Raw genomic sequence first — 17,100 nt, forward strand, 5'->3', positions numbered from 1 at the left:
CAAATCCAACCCAGGCGCGGCAAACGCGAGAGCATGCGTAGAGATCTTTCCTCAGTGGGACGTTTCGTATTATCTGTGGAAATAATTCTGGAGGAATGCTAAGCGCCAGGCCCCACTTCATTGTTCGTGTTTGCGTGCATTTCCTCGGACTGTTTTTCCATGAAATAGCTGATCACTGTTGATGTTAGTAGACTCTCGTGGGTGTCACTGTGAAGGCGGAAAGGACTCAGACGACAAAACGTCAGAATTGAATCAGCTGATATTCACGTGACTGGTATGGCATCGAGCCGGCTGTCAGTAAACCAGCTTTATGAGATAAGAGATAAGTGAGTACTCCGGCTGTGTAGGTACTCGAGGTACTCATAGCTGTGGATAGGTGTGTGCCACTGTGAGCACTGCCGACACGTCAAAATGTGATTGACATTAGCATGTAACCTTAGGACGCGCAGATATAAAACTTGAAATTATGGACCCTCAATTATATAAACTTGATTATAAGAAATTTGTGATTCAGATTCATTCTGTGTTCCGCCCCGTGAATATGGCCAGTTACAATGTATACAGTATTATATGGAGCCTCTTCAATCATCAGGCGTTATTATATTGCTTGTTCCTTCAATGCTACAATCAAAATCATCTGAGCTGCCTTATCGGAAGAAAGGAACAGCAAACTGACCGTCCCTATCCCACACATTAGCATAATCGAACCGTAGACAATCTCTCGCAGCCAATCGAGGAAGATAACACGTAACCAAATTCATGAAATGATCCCTAGTAGGGAACGCCTCTCGTTTGTCACCCTCCCAATTGAGGTCATCAATGCAGAAGCAAAATATTACTCGTCGGAGAGCAGGAAAGCGGGACGAAGATAATAGGTTGTCCAGCTCCTCCCACGGCAAGGGATAAGTGGAACGTTCGAGATCTCCAGACGTTCTTGGACCGACCATCAAGTGAAATGTGATTTGATAGACTGAAAGCCCTGGGAGACATTCCAGGATCTTCACAGGTACGCCAAGATTCTTCAAATCAATACAATGATAGTTGCCAACATCTGTAGATGTTCCGCTTGAGAATGAAATCGTCTCCAGCGACTGGAAACAACGAAAACTCTTGGCCTTAACGAAATGTTCTAAATAGCTAGATAAGACTGTCGTAAGAAATCAAACGGTGTAATGAACATACCAAGACACTGATCAACATGGTTAGTCCTGCAAACCGAAAACGACATATGCCTGACCGTGAAACATGCAATAAAGAGCTTCTCCACTAGGTTATACCTCGTCGGATGCGCCTTAATATCGGTGTTTGTCGGCACGTCCCAAGAGATTCGCAGGGTTTCCAACCCCCTCAAATCGAAAAAGCGGCCGAGAAGCCACACAATGAGGTCCACACGTTCATACGCATCAAACAGCATGAGTGTTCTCAACTCAACCGCTCTGGGAACGCAGACCTGCATGAGCAGAAACTTGCCGGACTCGTAATAATCCGTCCAATCGCCCACACAGTGGAGGGCAAGCCAATGAAGGTTCGGCATGAGAGCGAGGAGCACGCAGAGGTCGGCAGGTTCCGAGAAATACACGTCTGAGAGGTTGAGGGCCTCGACGCGCGACGCGAAGCTGGTGAGGTGCCAACAAAGGTCGGAGCTAAAGTCCTGGAAATCAGAAAGTGATAGGTACCTGACATTTGTCAAGCGAGAGACGAGATGGGTCGCTTCTGGGCCCTCCATGAACCAAGGGTCTGAAGCTTCCTCGTCGTTATCGTTGCTGGAGAAATACTCCTGACTGCCATTCAGGATGACCTCTTCCACCATCGGTACGAGTCTAGGGAACGCGTTAAATTGCGCGTTCCATATCGCGCACTCGACTTCGTAGGAAAGGTCGAGGGTACGGAAAATGTATCGCTGTGCGAATCGACACCAGGCGCGGCAGACGAGACAACAAGCCTCCAAATCTTCCCTCTCCTCGACATGACGGATAATCTCTGGAAACAGCTCTGGGGGGATGCAAGCTCCCAGGCCGACTTCCATGCTCCTGCTTGCCTTTCTCAAGCCAGAATGAAAATTTCACCAGTGGCGCTTGGTGGTGATGGAAGGAGAATGAAAATTTGAATGATTATCCGTCTTCTCCGTCTTATCCGATTGCGACAGAGATCACATGTCCATTAACGCGTTCCAACTTGAAAGTCAGACGCGTCGTGCGACGCCACAACCTAAAAATGCCAAAAGATCTTGATTGATTGAGAACGGAGTGAACATTAATTACCGGTATATACTAAAGAGGTCGTAATGCGAATCATTGATATCGCGGGACATGATAAGCTTGATGCATCAAAAGCAAAGTTCAAGAGCAAAATAAAGACAGCAATGCAAGGGGAAATGGTATGCTAATAGATGGTACATGAAAAACCGGAAGTCCGTGGTGATTGCAGGGGTATTATTATGAGTGGTGAATGAATGAAGTGGGCTATAAAGATATGTGATATGTATGCGTAAGAAAATATTAGAAAAATATGTATATTGAAGTTAAGACGATTGAGATTGATGATTGATGATTGAGACCCTTGGTGAATGCGCATCGTAAAAGTACAACGGGTGATTGTTTTGACGGGGCATGCCAGCGAAAGCAAGATGAAAACAAGAATGCTAGGGCCGATGATGGCGAAGGACCGCCGGGGTCCGATTAAGAGAGGCGCGTATCTTAAGATACGATTCCCTCGTCTGCGAACCGAGGAGATAGCCAATCTCTCTCCGAATTTGGGTCCATCTTGAGAACAGGGGGATTATGCCGTTTCATCAGAAGATCCTGCTCCTGGACCCGCATCCTAAGAGGGACGTCCATAGACAATGTAAACTCGTCTCCCAGTAACCGCTTATATCCTCCAAGCTCCAGATCAGTGACATCAACCTTGGAGTAGCCGGGTGGTCGCTCTATTCTCAACGGCTGGCAAAGCAGGGAAGTCGCGCTAAGAGTCGAAGAATGACGAGGGAGAGATTCGACGTTGACGTTCGGCCTTAGGCCTAGTCGGTTTACGCGCAAGCTGTTGGCTCGTATTCTGGAGTGGATAGACGGCTTGCCGATTCCAGCATAATTAACGATGCCCTCCTCATATTCATCTCCATCTTCTATCTTCCAGGCCCTCAAGGCTGCATCAACGTCATCCAGGCCGTCTAGGCCAAGTTCGAGTTCGTATTCCTGCGCATTAAACGGCTCTTCTTCGTCTTCCTCGCTGACAGGAAAAAGTTTGGCATCGCTCCTTCCCTTCGTCCTCTTCGATCCCAAACTGAGCTTTCCATCATACTCATACTCCTCCACGTATTCTTTCTCCGCATCGTTGTCGTGAGACAGCGGCATATATTCATAATCCTCACCGGACCAAGACACCTGAGCCAATCGCGAGCTTGTGTAGGGAGTCGCCAAACCAACATTCATGTCCCCCACACGGGCTACCAAGGCCTTGTTTTGCCATGCTCGCCTTCGGCTGCGAATCTCCAAAATAGCGTCGCGCTGTCGGACTTCGTTTGCGTGATGCTCCTCCTTTGCTTCTTGTAAGATGAGAAGCTGTCTCAGTCGGACGCAATGCGATGATAGGCTTTGATACTCCAACAATTCGTCAGATGAGAGTCCTTGCAGGTGCCGAGGCACAGATGTATAGTCCGTCGGAGTTTCCGGTGCATGCGAATGACGAGGATGCATGCTTCGGAGACTAAAGTAAGCCGTGGAAGGAGTGTGAACAGAACTCCCGTCCGTATCGGTGTCGCCCTCGTCATCCTCAATGGAAGAAAATGGGGAGGTAACTAAAGATGGCGGAGGGAAATATCCCTCGTCTTCAAAGGGGCTAGTCACGAATGTGTTGTTGACCTCCACAGCTTGTTGAAGAAGATCTGCCATAGTGTCAGAAGCCCTGCGAAGCATGCTTCTTACGATCCAGGGATAATATCCACCCGAAGGAAGACGCCGTTTGAGCTCGCCCACGACATACATGCGGAAAGTGTCAACCAGCGTAGAGCGAGCACGACGACGCAGAGCTTTCGGAGTGAGCGTCGGAGCTGATGGCACGATTATTTGCTCTGGTGAAGGCCTGGATGGGACCGGAGATGGTACTCGAGTGATGGGAGCAGACATAGAATGAGTATGGGAAGCCAACGGTGAAGGTAATTGCACGATAGACCTAGGCACGATACTTGTTAGATGCAATAGGCAAAAAAAATGGCGGACTTACGCAACCAAAGACATAAGCAGGGAACGCTGTTTCTTATGTCGTGGGACTTTAACAGTCGTTGGTGGGGAATTCAACGATTGCTGTCCGTCCTTGTGCTCCTTCTCCTTGACCTTCTCCCGCTCCTTCTCCCTTTCAGTCACGACGGCCGACTGGTTTACATCGTCCAAGACGCTGTCAAGAGCTTGAAGACACCCAGCAGTCCTAAGAGGCCACTCCTCGGTTGACCCATCCGCAAAACGACAGGAAATCGTCAACATGGGTACATCAAAGGTAACCTCCTTCAGGATACTCGGAATGAATGCCGCTTTGTCGAGACAATGAACAAGTTCAGGAGCATCGAGGCCATCGACGCTCAAATTACTGAGATGGGTCGTCCAAGCGTGGGGATTGTATAGATCATCAGGAAGATTCTGAAATGTGATAGCAAAGAGCACGGTAGGATGCGAAGCTGCTGGTAGGAGCCTAATGAGCATTGCAGAATCGAAACGAGGATGGGTATTGGAGTTCTTTGAAAGCCTCGAGGTGCATGCAGTGGAAGAAAAGGTCGGTTCTTAAAATTAAAAGAAGCTACCGGTAATATCAGTGCCTTGTTCAAGGCCTGCGAAGCGCAAACTCACCTAATGAAAAATAGCAAAAGCGAGGATCCAAGAAGTGCTTCTAACAGCTGCCAAAGGCTTTAATGACGATGGCTGTAAAGATAATGAGCTCCTGGTCGGCTCTGCAGCGACCAAAGGACAGGAAATATGGATAGAAGCGTCCCAGCTATTTGGAGACGATGACGGGAGAGGGAGAGGAGAAAGGTGGGGGCTCAGGGGTGCTAGTCAAATTATTCAAAGCTCGCTTCTTATCTCCGGTTTCGTAATGTTCCTCGCTTCACTTTTTCTGTTTCGAATACGACGCAGATAACGAGAAGAACTCTGGCGGCCAAATAGCGGTGCAACGATAATGATAATTAGACAGGCTATATGAACACTATTACTTTGCAGACCTGAGCCCAGCACACACAAATGGGGACTTTGCGGTCCGGAATCAGTGACAATCCTTCTGGCATAGACAGCAGAAGAGGGGCATGACAGTCACTGTTCCCTGTTGCCCCTTGTTCCGTACCCCTTATACAGATAACAATCCTTAGCTACGTCGTTTTGGAACGTGTTAGAGCAAAATTGGAGCGTGTAGAGATCCATTACCCGTTCGACTTCCAGTAACGTATCCAGCCAGGGAAACTTGAGCTGAGGTGAGGCTTTGAGCTGGAAACGGTCACCGAGGCAAAACCGAAGGAACGTTACCCGTGTATTGAAATCAAAGTGATCGACGCCGTCAATGAAGTTTCACTAACCATCCGTAACCATCCAAGATGTGAACGCGGTTGCAATCTCAATGGCTTTCGGAGGATCACTTGAGGAAGCGGCCGCCAAGTCCTAGAACAAGCGGGGCGCATCAAGACATCCAGCTTGAAGGTGAGGGACCTGGTAGGCACAGAATCCCCCGCCACCTGGGCCTGATATAGGTAGTCTAACATGAAACAACGGGAAAACCTCGATACGCCGCCGGATTTATCGCTGGGGCTTCAGTCCCGCGAACGTCATTCAATCCTGAGAAACGATCAATCATACGCAGAGGAGTATCACTCCGGTACCCTCAACACGGGAACGATTGTTTCGATGTATCTGAAAACAGAAAGCGCATTGAACGGCCGTACCCACGTCTGTAGGAGAATACCCTTGAGTCTTGAGAGCATACACGTATCAAGGGGCGGAAGCAAGAAATAACGAGACTAGGCACCCTCTGCCGGTGGCTCATAGTAAATGCAAGATGCCACTGTAAAAAAAAATAGGCCGATAAACAGAGAGCCAACAAGCAACAAGGAAAAACATACTTGAAATGGAACTACAGCACGCAATAGCGCCACCTACGCGAAAGTTCACGAGGTCGACCACCATCTTAGTTTCGTAAAATTGTGTCCGACGACATGCACGCAACGGCCTGGGCATCTGTAACTGTGAAAAGTCTACACGAGACGAGTTGCAGAAAAACTGATGGAATCGTCCTCAAGCCTAGATTTCATGTTATCCGTAGATTTTGTATTACTGCCACTTTGAGGGCGCGCACTTGTTCTGGAAAGAGGTTACAGAATATCGCATCGCTAGTAACGATAAGCCTGCCAAAATGCCGAGTGGACTGTGGGTAGTAGCATCAGCAAAGAATTTTCAATTGAAATCGAAGGGAAACTTACAGATATCACGAGGCCACACGCGGTGTACTGAGCTTCAACTTAGGCTAACGCAGCGGGCCTAATGGCGACCCTTTGCCAGAAATACTCTTCTCCCACTCTGCTCTGCTTCTGTACCGTGGTTATTTGTATTGCGAAAAGACGATACCTTCCCTAGAACACACTTGCAAGTACCGGCCGAACGAGACAAGCGTCCAGTTGCGGTAGATTTCCAGTTCCAATTTAACAGCGCATCGCTAGATACATGCAGGAAATTTGCCACGAAGGACTTTCGAGCACATGTGTTAACGAGTTCTTGACTCACCGGCGATGGAGCGGGAGTGCTCAAGCATACGCGCACATTTTGAACCGAACAACTGGGTGAAGTTATCCATTTGTGACCGGTCAGTCGGTCTGCAATCACTTGGGTTAGTTTCCGACAGAGACGCAGGCGCTCTTTTAGGAATGGAATATCATTCTTTCGCCCCACCTCGGACCGGGGGCCTTCTGAGATGTATGGGTGGCGTGATGATAGGTGAATCGAATGTTCCTATCTGCATGCTTATGGCTTTCTTCCGGGAAGAGACATGAAATCCTTGTGAGGCCTTTTCAGAACAAAATACAGGTGGGTAGTTCTTACCAGCTCGGATCATCACTGACCCGGATTTGCCAAAGCTTCGATAATTTTCCGAACGTCCGAAGGCTTCGCGAAATGCTGCGGATTACCCCAGGAAGCGCTGACTCTGGCTGATCCGAAGTTCTGTAAGGCCCGTCCTTTCAGCAATTGGCCTCAGTCTATGCCACGATAAGGCAGATACGTCAAATGCGTAGTGACAAGACCTGATTCTGATAGTACAATATTACATGGTTCACAATTTCTCACTATTAAGAAGTCAGAGACAGTAATCAGAGGGCGAGGGGCAGAGAACACGGTACCTATGGACTAGACTTATGAAGGTCCTGCCAACTGGATAACTTGAGGATCACTGGCAAGTTCTCCCACATTTTCTCCCGCGCCGCGGTCCACTGTTCAAAAGCCGTATTGCCACAAGACATGCAGAGCAGGGTCTTGACTCCTTCCCAGATCAGAGGTACGTCGAACAGTCCAGGACCGGGCAAATTGAACACGCGCGTCGACTTCGAAAGATCACGTATAATGCCGTACTTATGATTGTTGCACAAACATTGATTCTGGCACCCTGGGATATCATCAAACAGGAATCGGAGAATTTTCGTGCGGAGGAGTGTGAGGAGATAGCTGCGCATTTGACACCATAGGATTTTGTCGGTTTGAGAGATGTCGACGTGGGATCCGTCAGGAAGTGTGACACCATTGAGAACCTGCTCAACCTTCATGGTGATGATCATAGTGTACATGGATGCAGGAAGAAGAGAGGCACTGAGTTTCTTTGGCTAGCTGGTACATAGCCAGAGGAAGTCCATTGAAGTTTTCTATGCCTTCATACGTTCTAGAAAGCCAACCAGAGAGAGTCGAAGGGAAAATTGTTGACAAGTGTTTGAAAGCAGGCTTGAAGAGGTGCTCGACTTCGTATTTCTTGCCAAGGCACAGCATAGCTAAGATGATACTCCAGGTGGTAGTTGCTAAAGGCTGATAGTAGCTATCCGAAAGAAAAGCGTCAGCCAGCTACTGAAATATCGCAGACAGCAACCGCACCGAGGAAAATGCAAGGCTTTCAAAAAATGCACCATATCCTTCGGAGAATCGTGAAAATGAACAACGGGGCAGTCGTCGACCATGTATTTTTTGTCTGGCTGAGATAGAGAGAGCATGTCGCTTAGCACTAGAGAGTTTGCAGCAAGGATTCCGCGGTAGACACGAAACTGAGTCGACTCTGTTTGGATGATGATGTTGCCATCAACGAACCAGACTTCTGATGAGCGTCCTGGGAGCTCTGCGTCAGATACCTGCACTTCCATAGAAAGATTTGAAGCAGAAAAAACGGTGCTGTAGAGTTAGGCGTAGCAGGGCGATGGACGTTGCAGCTCGGATATTCGGCGAAGCCCGGTACAGAAACTCGATCATGTGACTTTGAGGAATTCGAATTTTTCTAAAATAGGAAATATATAACTTAACCGTAGCTGCTAGTAGCTTGCTCGAACACACAAGAGGCCGACAGTGGGAGCCTCCTTCCAGTGGCTCCCGCGATTGGGCTTCCACCGCTTCATCCTACAAAGAGGGAAAATCATCTTTCCTAAAATCATCAAAGATTTCAGCACATAACGCATCCGCCACGTCGGCGGCCAAGAGTTCACGTTCAAGTTATCGGCCCAGGCACCCTAGGTTGTTGATGGAAATGCTCTCAATGAACTCTAGATCAGTGGCAGCGTCCTATGCATTCTACAGCAGAAAAATCTGACTATGGCAGACCACGACCAGGCTTTCAATAGCATCTTGTGCATGAACCCCATCTCCGAGTCACCTAAAGTGACAGCGTTGAAATTTTCAAGGACCGCAGCATCAAACTTATCTCCCAAATTCTACCCTATTCTACCTCCCTTCTTCTGGCATGACGATCATCTTCCGAATATTAGCAATGGAATGTCCGACAGTTCGACGTATTTCCAAGACTCGTTCGTAACGAACGATCACCTCCAATGTCCAGTCCTAGTCCCTCGGAACCACATTCTGCGTGTACCAGGATGACCACACGTCTCCTGACATCCATAATCAAGCACGAATAGAAGATTTCTCATCATTAATTGCCAAGATCAATTCGAAAATGCGTCTTGAGGCTCGATGTAGGAGTCGAATGGGGTATATGTGTCCCGAATATTACACTAATAATGCCACATCAACATTAAATCACCCCTTTGACAGCTCTCGCTTGACCTTAAACCTGTTTTCCGTGGTTTATTGGACCTGCAGGAACCCCTACCTAGCCCAATGACTTAAACATACCCTCCACTCCTACCTATAGGGCATCACTATCACTCGACTGTTAATAGGTCCTCGAATGACTTCGAAGCAACCAGATAACATTTACTGGTACCTTTAGAACTGTCTTTCGTTGCTTCTCTGATTTGTTTGTCTAGCATCGTTCTCATAGTTACAGGCAGGCTTTATCGCGGACTCTGTAGCGCATCTGAGCATGTGTCTTCCAGGGCTGACAGAAAACACATAAGTCCATGGCAGGCATAGAGAAATATCCATTACTAAGGGTGAAATCCTTCGACAGCCCAAGCGATTAAACGTGGCGTACTTGTGATACAAGTCACTTCAGTGGTTAATTTCGACTATCACACATTTATAGCAAACTGATCACTTTGTGATTTAGGATTGTATAGACTGCGATGCTTGGCCAGTTCTAGATTGATACTGTCTTTCAGACACAGAAATCAACTGCGGTGGGCTCAGCTATTGAACAGAATTAAGAAAGACGCATCATAAAGGCCATGAAGCACCTTTCTCATGGATTACGTTGATATGCAATCAGAGTGTGATAGGCCCAGTGCACGAAGAACAACCTCGGTATTGCATGCGTCAGTAATCGTGGCTCGATAGTAGCTTATGGCCATTTACATGTTAGTTATAAGAAAGACGCAGTCTCGCGAACGGTATCATTGGAAACAATAGTCAGCACTGCATCCAGTTCAGCCTAGGGAAAAAATCCCCTACACGAACCCTGACATCAATCTTTTTCTTTTTCTGTACTGCGGACGAGGCATCTAGTTCCAGCGGTGCCTTCGTTCACTTATGACCCATCAATAACGCTACGAACCTGATATCACACCTGCTCTTCTAGGTTTGTATATATACTCCTCGACAATACCATCTTCTCCACCCCATGAATTCGTGCTTCACCAAAGATCAGGACGGAAATACTTCTATGCTACAATCGAGGACCTTCGAGTGCTTATTCTGCCCAGCCAGTTTCACTCGGTCTACACACCTTTCAAGACATCTCCATATACGTAATACTAAGTGTATCCACCGCTCTTCAGCCCGTTACACTTACTCTAATTTATTGACAGACACTGGCGAGCGTGCTTACAGGTGTACGGTCAGTCATATGATTCATGACTTTGCATCTATACCATGGGACCTTCCAGGCTTGTTTCGCCAAGTTCAGCAGAAGCGATGTCCTGAACAGACATGCAAAAACATGTAAAGCTATTAACGGCCAGCGAGTATTCTTTGTTTCCTTTCTGCTAACAGAGGTGCTAAGATTCTTATTTTAGGATCACTAAGACTGTCCGTCGTTCCCGCCAGATGTCTTGTCAGGTATCAAGTTCGTCTTTTAAGCCTCTTATACAGCGTTGATATATTCCCGAAGGCTTGCGCTCAGGCGAAAGCCAAATGCGATTTGGAGCAACCGTGCTCAAAATGTACCACCCGCGGCAAGGACTGTGTGTACGTGAACGATCCCGCGGTATCACGGCACAAAAGGAGTTGTCATGGACGAGACTCTGACAACCCTGACACGGCGCCTGCTGCGCATTCAAAGTCAAGTGCGAGCTCGCCAATAGATTTCTCCTTTTCCGAGTCAGCTCCTGGTCTCAATAACGATCTGGTTCTAGCCGACGCATTTCTCTTCCCAGCCTGCACCCCGAGGCAAAGTGGGTGGCTGGAAAGGGATGGCAGCTCGGAAGGCTATGATCTATTCACTGAGCACAGTCATGCAGTGAGCTTGGATTCGCATACGGTACCGTGCATCCCATCAGACTCTCCCTCTCCGACGGGTATACCATCATATGAATATACCAGAGCTAACTATCGAACGGCTCCGCTCGGATGAAGCAGGTGCGGACGTAGGCTTACTGAGGAACACTGCGGTGAGTTTTTGTTTTCCAACAATGTGCTTCTTAGTTAATTCAGACGAGAAAGTGATTCGAGAGAGATTAGAGGAGCTGGTACTGGCAGGCCGTTTGGTGTCTGATACCGAGTGGCAGAAGGATGTTTGACAATCTGAGTCTCAGAGTGGTACCCTGATTTTCTTTTTCCGAACCAATATAGGAATCGTCTGCTAGCCAACGAGAATGATAGTGAAATTTCCCGGTCGGATAGCTTGAGACAGACAGATCGTGACACGTTGGTTAGTCTTCAAATGAGTGCGCGGCTTCGAGTTGATGATGCAATGATTGTCGATCGGATCGTCTGTCAGTGAGCGGCTGGCTATCTATATCAAGCCTTCAGGGGATGCCTTTAAATGGCACCGTTCCTAATCTCATTAGGGATATGCCCCCCTCCAATCCTCCCACTATCATCGCTATCGGACCCGCAGAATTTCAGGTCTGCATCACGCCTGGACCGAGACTTGCCCCGTATCATATTGGTATCCTAGAGGCTTACTCGAAGGCTCTTGTTGAAGCTCTTCAGTTGCAACGCGACGATGAGATTCACCGGCTACAGGTGATGTAAAACTTGGTCGTTTGACTATGTTCATTGATCTCTGTCTCTTAATGCAACTACTGGCTGTTCTGGCAGAGAAAGACGTAATCAGACATTGGGAATGTATAGTTGGCGCTGAAATGCTCCAAAAAACCGCTGTGGGTATTCACCCTAGCTTTGGAGTTTCGACTGAAGACCGCCCAGACACCTCCTGCACCTCCTCCTGACTCCGATGGCCTCAAGAAGGTACACACGCACCTAAACTTGGTCCAGTCAACTCTAACTAAACCTTAGATCCTCCGTATCCTTACCTCATCTGACTGCGCACCTCCTGAATCAGTCAGCGAGCGCAATGAATGGTGCACCAAGATCATCGAACTCGCATGGAATCTTACACAAGAGGAACTCCGCTCATTGAAAAAGAGATGCCCTACTGCTGTCTGGACAGCGCTTGTCTTTACACGCATACGCCCCACCCCCGCACGTACGTTGGTTGGAGGGTCCGTCTGCAAGGTCAAGATAGAGGATTGAGACCTCTTTCCTGTCGCCATGGAGCCAGCGGTGGGTATCTCTCCCTCCTTACATTTCAGCTTAGCTGAGCTTCCCTCAGTGCCTCAATTGCGTAAAGAAAGGCCACCCATGCATGTTCCAAAACAGGAAGACCTCAAAATGCCGCGAATGCTCGCTGTTTGGGATTGCGTGTCCCAAAGGCCAACCCGGAATAGGGAAGCGCAAGCTGGATCACGATGACGAGCGGGTTCGGAAGAGGGCTCGACATGACTCGAATATGACTGTGGAGGAGGAAATTGTAGAGTTGAAGGCACAGATTGTGCAGTTGCAGGAGCAGGTTGGGGGGATGAAGGAGGTATTAGTCAAGTCTGAGGCTTCTCAGCGTTTCGCGAAGGATTTACTGTGGGAGATATTCGATACACTTGTGGAGCGTATAAAAAGGTTTCGACAAGGATAACCTTCATCCGTTGCTGTGCAAGTCATTGCGCCGGAAACATAGAAAGAATAGCTGTATTATATTTTTAGGTTATCCAACAGGGCGCCTTGAGAATGGGTGCTCCAGGTTTTGTATGGTTCATGCATACGTAGCAAATAGCAGCAGGACATGCTCGTCCAGCGGTGGGTCAGATCTTGAAGGGTAGTACTGAAAGGGATGCAATCAAGAGCTCCGATAGATAGACACTAGACAGGCCTCGAGAGAAAGCAGGAATCATTGGCAAGAAAACCGTCCTGGGAGGCCTAAAGAAAAGCCAAACTGGAAGCCGAATAGTCGTTCTTCACTGACGGTGAAATTCTAGGAAAGCGTAGAGATGCTCCAGGCCTAGGACTGGAAGGGTATTCAGCGCTCCGCATGGCCTTGGCCATCGTGTTTTATGCAGTTCGCTAATACCTAAAATCCGAGGGTATCCACCAAGGTACGCATGTGCACCAGAACGCCTAGATTCGCTATACACACCTCTCGAATCCTCCAAGACACCGGCCGGTCGTTCTGTATCGCAGGCTGAACCTGAAGAAAGCCGAATTCCACGCATTGATCAAACAAACTGCTCGCATCATTGCACCAAGTTTTGTGGCCGACGGCGAGCCACATTCAATTCAATTCTAGATAAAACAAAAATGGCAGGGAGAAGACTGCCAAAACGAAAAGCGAAGACAAAGTGAGAAAATCGAAACGACAACAAAGAAGTGATAGATAATACAACCCCAATTGCAAAGGGGAACCAACAACGAATAGTGCTCAAAGCACGAGAATATTCCTCTTGCATGCAAGAGATTATGCAACCCAAGAGAGACGGGTTGACTCTTTTTTTTCAATTCCAGTTCACGTACCCCTCCGTGACGCTTTCATCTTCCTCTTCGTATGCCTTGCCCTTACCCTTCCGATCGATGACCTGCACAGGCTGGAATGGCACAACTTGCAGCGGTTCTCCTTCCATTTCCTGAGGGGGAGAAGAGGAGAAGCGGAATCCTTCATCGATGAAGCGCAAGTCGCTAAAAGTGCTTGCGCTGCCGACCTGAAAGGGCGAAGTTGGGGAAGGGACAGACGAGGGAGGTCCAGGAGAGCTTGGCCCAGGGATCTGATACTGATTGAATTCAGATGCGTAGGAAAAGGGATTGTGCAGCTCGTTGCTATCAAAAGAATAGTGACGCTCCTCGTGCCATGAATTGTATGACGCGTCGGCAAAGTTGTCGTACGTCTGCATCTCGCTGTATTCACGGGGCTGCTCTACGTTGGTGGTTCCAAAGGCGCTGGTGGTTGGACTCTGCATGTCAGAGTCGCCCGCCCACCCGCTGAGCGTGCTAAAACTGGATATATGCGTAGATCCGGGGTTCGTGTAAGAAGACTGATACGGGTTCGTGTGCCATGGCGACTGGGCGTCTTCGGTAGGACTGTAGACTGATGGATCGAGTGTGAACGAATACACGCCCTGCCTGGACTGAATCACGTCGCCTTGGGGAGGTGCGACGGGAGCTGGTGCTGCGAAATCCTGTAAAGAAAGTCAGTGGAAAGGAAGAAGAAATAAAAAGAATAGACGGACCAGAGCCTGGTATCCGGTCGACGAAGACTGGGTACGCGCATGATTCGCCGCCTTGCCGGGTCGTTTCTCGGAAGGTACCGAGCGGCTGCGCTTTCCCGCCCTGCCCCGCTCTCTGTCCCACTCTTGCACCGCCCTCTCCAGATCCTCTCTTGGCCTCCCCTCGACAAGCAAGTCGAGAATCTTCCCGTTCCGCTCGGGATCCCCTCCTCGTTTCTCCCGACCCCGCCCGTCGCCCTCGCCGCCACGTCCTCGCCCTCGTCTCCCCCTCCCGCCACGGCCACGTCCCCGACCACCATTCACTCCCGGCCGGAACCTCCAGTCCGGGTATCGCCTCCGGTGCTCCTCCAACGCGACCTTGGCCTTGGCCTCCCATTCTTGCTTCTCTTCATTCGTCAGAGCGCGCCAGTACATGCCGATGATCTTGCTCAGAGTTGAGTGGTTACCCTCGACGCGCCCCGAGATGCGCTGAGATCGGATGAACGCCGATCGGAAGAGAATAAATGCATTCGGAGGCCGGGGGATGTACGAGGACGATGTAGACTCGACTAGCGGAGGCAGGTCATCATCGATAAAATCGTCGTCGTGTTCGTAGTCGTAGTTGTCCATAGTAGTAGGCAAACGAAGTGTTGTTGGCCATGATGCATCCTGGCTCAGAAGCACACCTTGGATGAGGTAAACAAGGGGAACAAAGGGAATCCCTTCGGAGGTTCCCTTGGGGCGAACACGTGGTCTTTTCCGATCGCGCGTCTTTTTCCCCCTCTGCCACGATCGCGTCGAGCCTTGAATCCTTGGTTGTACAACCAGAAGTTTATTAAATATAAGGACAAAAAATCCTGCTATACAGCACTCACATAAACGCCTTTGCTTTCTGCTAATCTCACCCGGGTAATCCTTGGCGTGATGCCGTCCCGGCCCTGACTACCGCCACCCAAAAGACAATAGGACAATGTCTGATTTTTCCCGGACGCTTTGATCAACTTTAGCCTGGAATTCCGATATGCGCGACGCGTGATTTCCAAATACTCGCAAAGCGGTCATGTTTGATCAAACTGAACATGCTAAATCCTTGGAAATTCCTCAACGCCATCTCATCGATCACCTTCCAGACCTGGCCACATACATGCTTCTTCGGTTCCGTACGACTGGCTCTTTCGAGCACACCTCCGCCTCCCGACACACGCTCCTCTGGCTCTCAGCAAGAATAATGTCTCTTCCCGTCTCTGCGCTTGCATTTTTATCCCGTATTGCTTGCGAGATTGACGATGATCAACCTTTGATACAACCATTAAACCAATTGTAGAACACATACGAAACCATTCAAATCTTCGGTTCCGTTAAACATACAAATCGCGAAACCAATCATCTGTCTCTACCCCTTACGTCTCCGGTTATCGGTAACTTTTGCAAGCGTACGGTTCTTTTACAAACGACATTCCGTGTTTGGGAGAGCGGCGTTTACAAGTCGCCAGTACCCGAAATCTCGTCATGAAGAACCAAAGTCCATAAAGGATCTCCCATGTATATGCTTTCTCTGTCCGTGATACAAAGGACAACCTATGTATGGTGCCCGTGCGAAAGCGGTTGGAGAGCGGATTTTTGATCAGGAGCCGCCGGGAATCAGCGTCTCTTTCCACCCTGCACCCATTAATCGTGCATGTTGAGAACGTCTGGAATCGCCATGACAAACGAACGCGCGGCTTTTGAGCTCGAGTTCTTTTCTGGCAACCAATGATGTTCCATGCACACGATAAGTGGTTTCCCCGTTCTTGCGCTTGGAGTTGCGTTCCGGCTCCATGTTCGAACTAGAGAGCATGAGCAGGAGGCTTGCGCAGTGATGCTCCGAAATGCTATGATACTGAGCAACACGTTGACTTGAGCTCCGGGTCTAGTACTTTTTTTTTTGGCAACGGAGTAGCAGGGACAGTTTAGCCTCGAGTTTCGCCCCGTGCGACACTGATTGCAACCGCAAATGCGAAGGTACGTGTCGAGGCAAATCTGGACGGAACATGCTGCTCTCGTATTGCCATTGAGACCTTTCCGGGCAAAAGGTTGGTTGGCGGGTATGCAGTGCAGGAGAGATCCGAGTCTGAGTCTGACTGAGGCTGTTCATGAACGCCGTGCATTTGTAATTTCCGAGATGTGTAGCCTGCAAATAAACTTATTTAGCGTGTGTAGAAAACGTGGGGCAGTGTGGTCAACAGATTAATTGAGAACTCACGCTGAAGCAGTAACTGTCCGCGCTACGCTTTTCCTCGTGTGCTAAAAAAGGTCCTGCAGCATATTTGGGGGTGCTGGCCAATGGCAGAAAGGAGGGAGAACCCTTCATAGGCCATTGAAGATATAGGCGAATCTGCCATCATCTGTTTGATACTACAAGATCACCAATTCTTGTCCCAAGACTTGAAAGCACCAGGAAGCCAGAAAGGCCGCCCAGCATCCAGTATTAGATTTTCTTGACCACCATAGAAATTGCGAGGATGACTGCATGTCCAAGGCTGTCCAAGATATAAGTAAACTCCAAAGCCGTCCGAGCGTAAAACATGAGTTCCTTGAGGTTCCTTGACATCGATCCAGAGCTGAGTTAAGGAAGGCAAAGGTCTCCCAAATGGCACACAAGCACGCTGTCAACTACAACCTGCACAGATAGTTCGTTGACCGTACTCGCAGTAACAGTGGAGCTAGACGTACAGGTTTATACTCCGAATGAACCCAACTCTTGCCGTAGCGCTCTATGAAAAGGAAAATCGTCGATCCTGCTGTTCGATTTCGACCGT

The 17,100-nt window shown here is 48.9% G+C and overlaps 6 protein-coding genes across 6 annotated transcripts; 2 read left to right on the forward strand and 4 right to left on the reverse strand.

Annotated features, from left to right (window-relative positions):
* Window positions 1-491: 491 nt before the first annotated feature.
* On the reverse strand, window positions 492-2,190 carry EV420DRAFT_23219 (uncharacterized protein). Its single transcript, XM_060481315.1, has 3 exons — window positions 1,183-2,190; window positions 677-1,129; window positions 492-621 (listed from the first exon to the last, which is right to left on the reverse strand). The coding sequence occupies exons 1-3, from the start codon at window positions 2,024-2,026 to the stop codon at window positions 599-601; spliced, it is 1,320 nt and encodes a 439-aa protein (XP_060339105.1). The 5' UTR covers window positions 2,027-2,190; the 3' UTR covers window positions 492-598.
* A 506-nt stretch (window positions 2,191-2,696) lies between these two features.
* EV420DRAFT_1258853 (uncharacterized protein) lies at window positions 2,697-4,691 on the reverse strand (the record flags this gene model as incomplete). Its single annotated transcript, XM_060466918.1, has 2 exons — window positions 2,697-4,167; window positions 4,219-4,691. The coding sequence occupies 2 exons, from the start codon at window positions 4,689-4,691 to the stop codon at window positions 2,697-2,699; spliced, it is 1,944 nt and encodes a 647-aa protein (XP_060339106.1).
* Window positions 4,692-7,456: 2,765 nt separating this feature from the next.
* EV420DRAFT_23231 (uncharacterized protein) lies at window positions 7,457-8,436 on the reverse strand. Its single transcript, XM_060481316.1, has 2 exons — window positions 8,103-8,436; window positions 7,457-8,046 (listed from the first exon to the last, which is right to left on the reverse strand). Exons 1-2 carry the CDS (start codon window positions 8,363-8,365, stop codon window positions 7,773-7,775), a joined length of 537 nt encoding a protein of 178 aa, XP_060339107.1. The 5' UTR covers window positions 8,366-8,436; the 3' UTR covers window positions 7,457-7,772.
* A 1,368-nt stretch (window positions 8,437-9,804) lies between these two features.
* EV420DRAFT_23298 (uncharacterized protein) lies at window positions 9,805-11,532 on the forward strand. Its single transcript, XM_060481318.1, has 7 exons — window positions 9,805-9,928; window positions 9,987-10,360; window positions 10,421-10,449; window positions 10,499-10,572; window positions 10,628-10,670; window positions 10,723-11,221; window positions 11,274-11,532. The coding sequence occupies exons 2-6, from the start codon at window positions 10,234-10,236 to the stop codon at window positions 11,182-11,184; spliced, it is 735 nt and encodes a 244-aa protein (XP_060339108.1). The 5' UTR covers window positions 9,805-9,928; window positions 9,987-10,233; the 3' UTR covers window positions 11,185-11,221; window positions 11,274-11,532.
* Window positions 11,533-11,585: 53 nt separating this feature from the next.
* Window positions 11,586-12,744, forward strand: EV420DRAFT_1633731 (uncharacterized protein; the record flags this gene model as incomplete). The annotated part of the gene is made up of 5 exons (XM_060476229.1): window positions 11,586-11,798; window positions 11,907-12,023; window positions 12,072-12,261; window positions 12,310-12,338; window positions 12,388-12,744. 5 exons carry the CDS (start codon window positions 11,586-11,588, stop codon window positions 12,742-12,744), a joined length of 906 nt encoding a protein of 301 aa, XP_060339109.1.
* Window positions 12,745-13,333: 589 nt separating this feature from the next.
* Window positions 13,334-15,117, reverse strand: EV420DRAFT_1757106 (uncharacterized protein). The gene is made up of 2 exons (XM_060480506.1): window positions 14,327-15,117; window positions 13,334-14,275 (listed from the first exon to the last, which is right to left on the reverse strand). Exons 1-2 carry the CDS (start codon window positions 14,930-14,932, stop codon window positions 13,598-13,600), a joined length of 1,284 nt encoding a protein of 427 aa, XP_060339110.1. The 5' UTR covers window positions 14,933-15,117; the 3' UTR covers window positions 13,334-13,597.
* Window positions 15,118-17,100: the final 1,983 nt, after the last annotated feature.

This window comes from Desarmillaria tabescens (genome assembly GCF_030435595.1).
Source record: "Desarmillaria tabescens strain CCBAS 213 chromosome Unknown EV420scaffold_1, whole genome shotgun sequence".
NCBI lineage: Eukaryota > Fungi > Basidiomycota > Agaricomycetes > Agaricales > Physalacriaceae > Desarmillaria > Desarmillaria tabescens.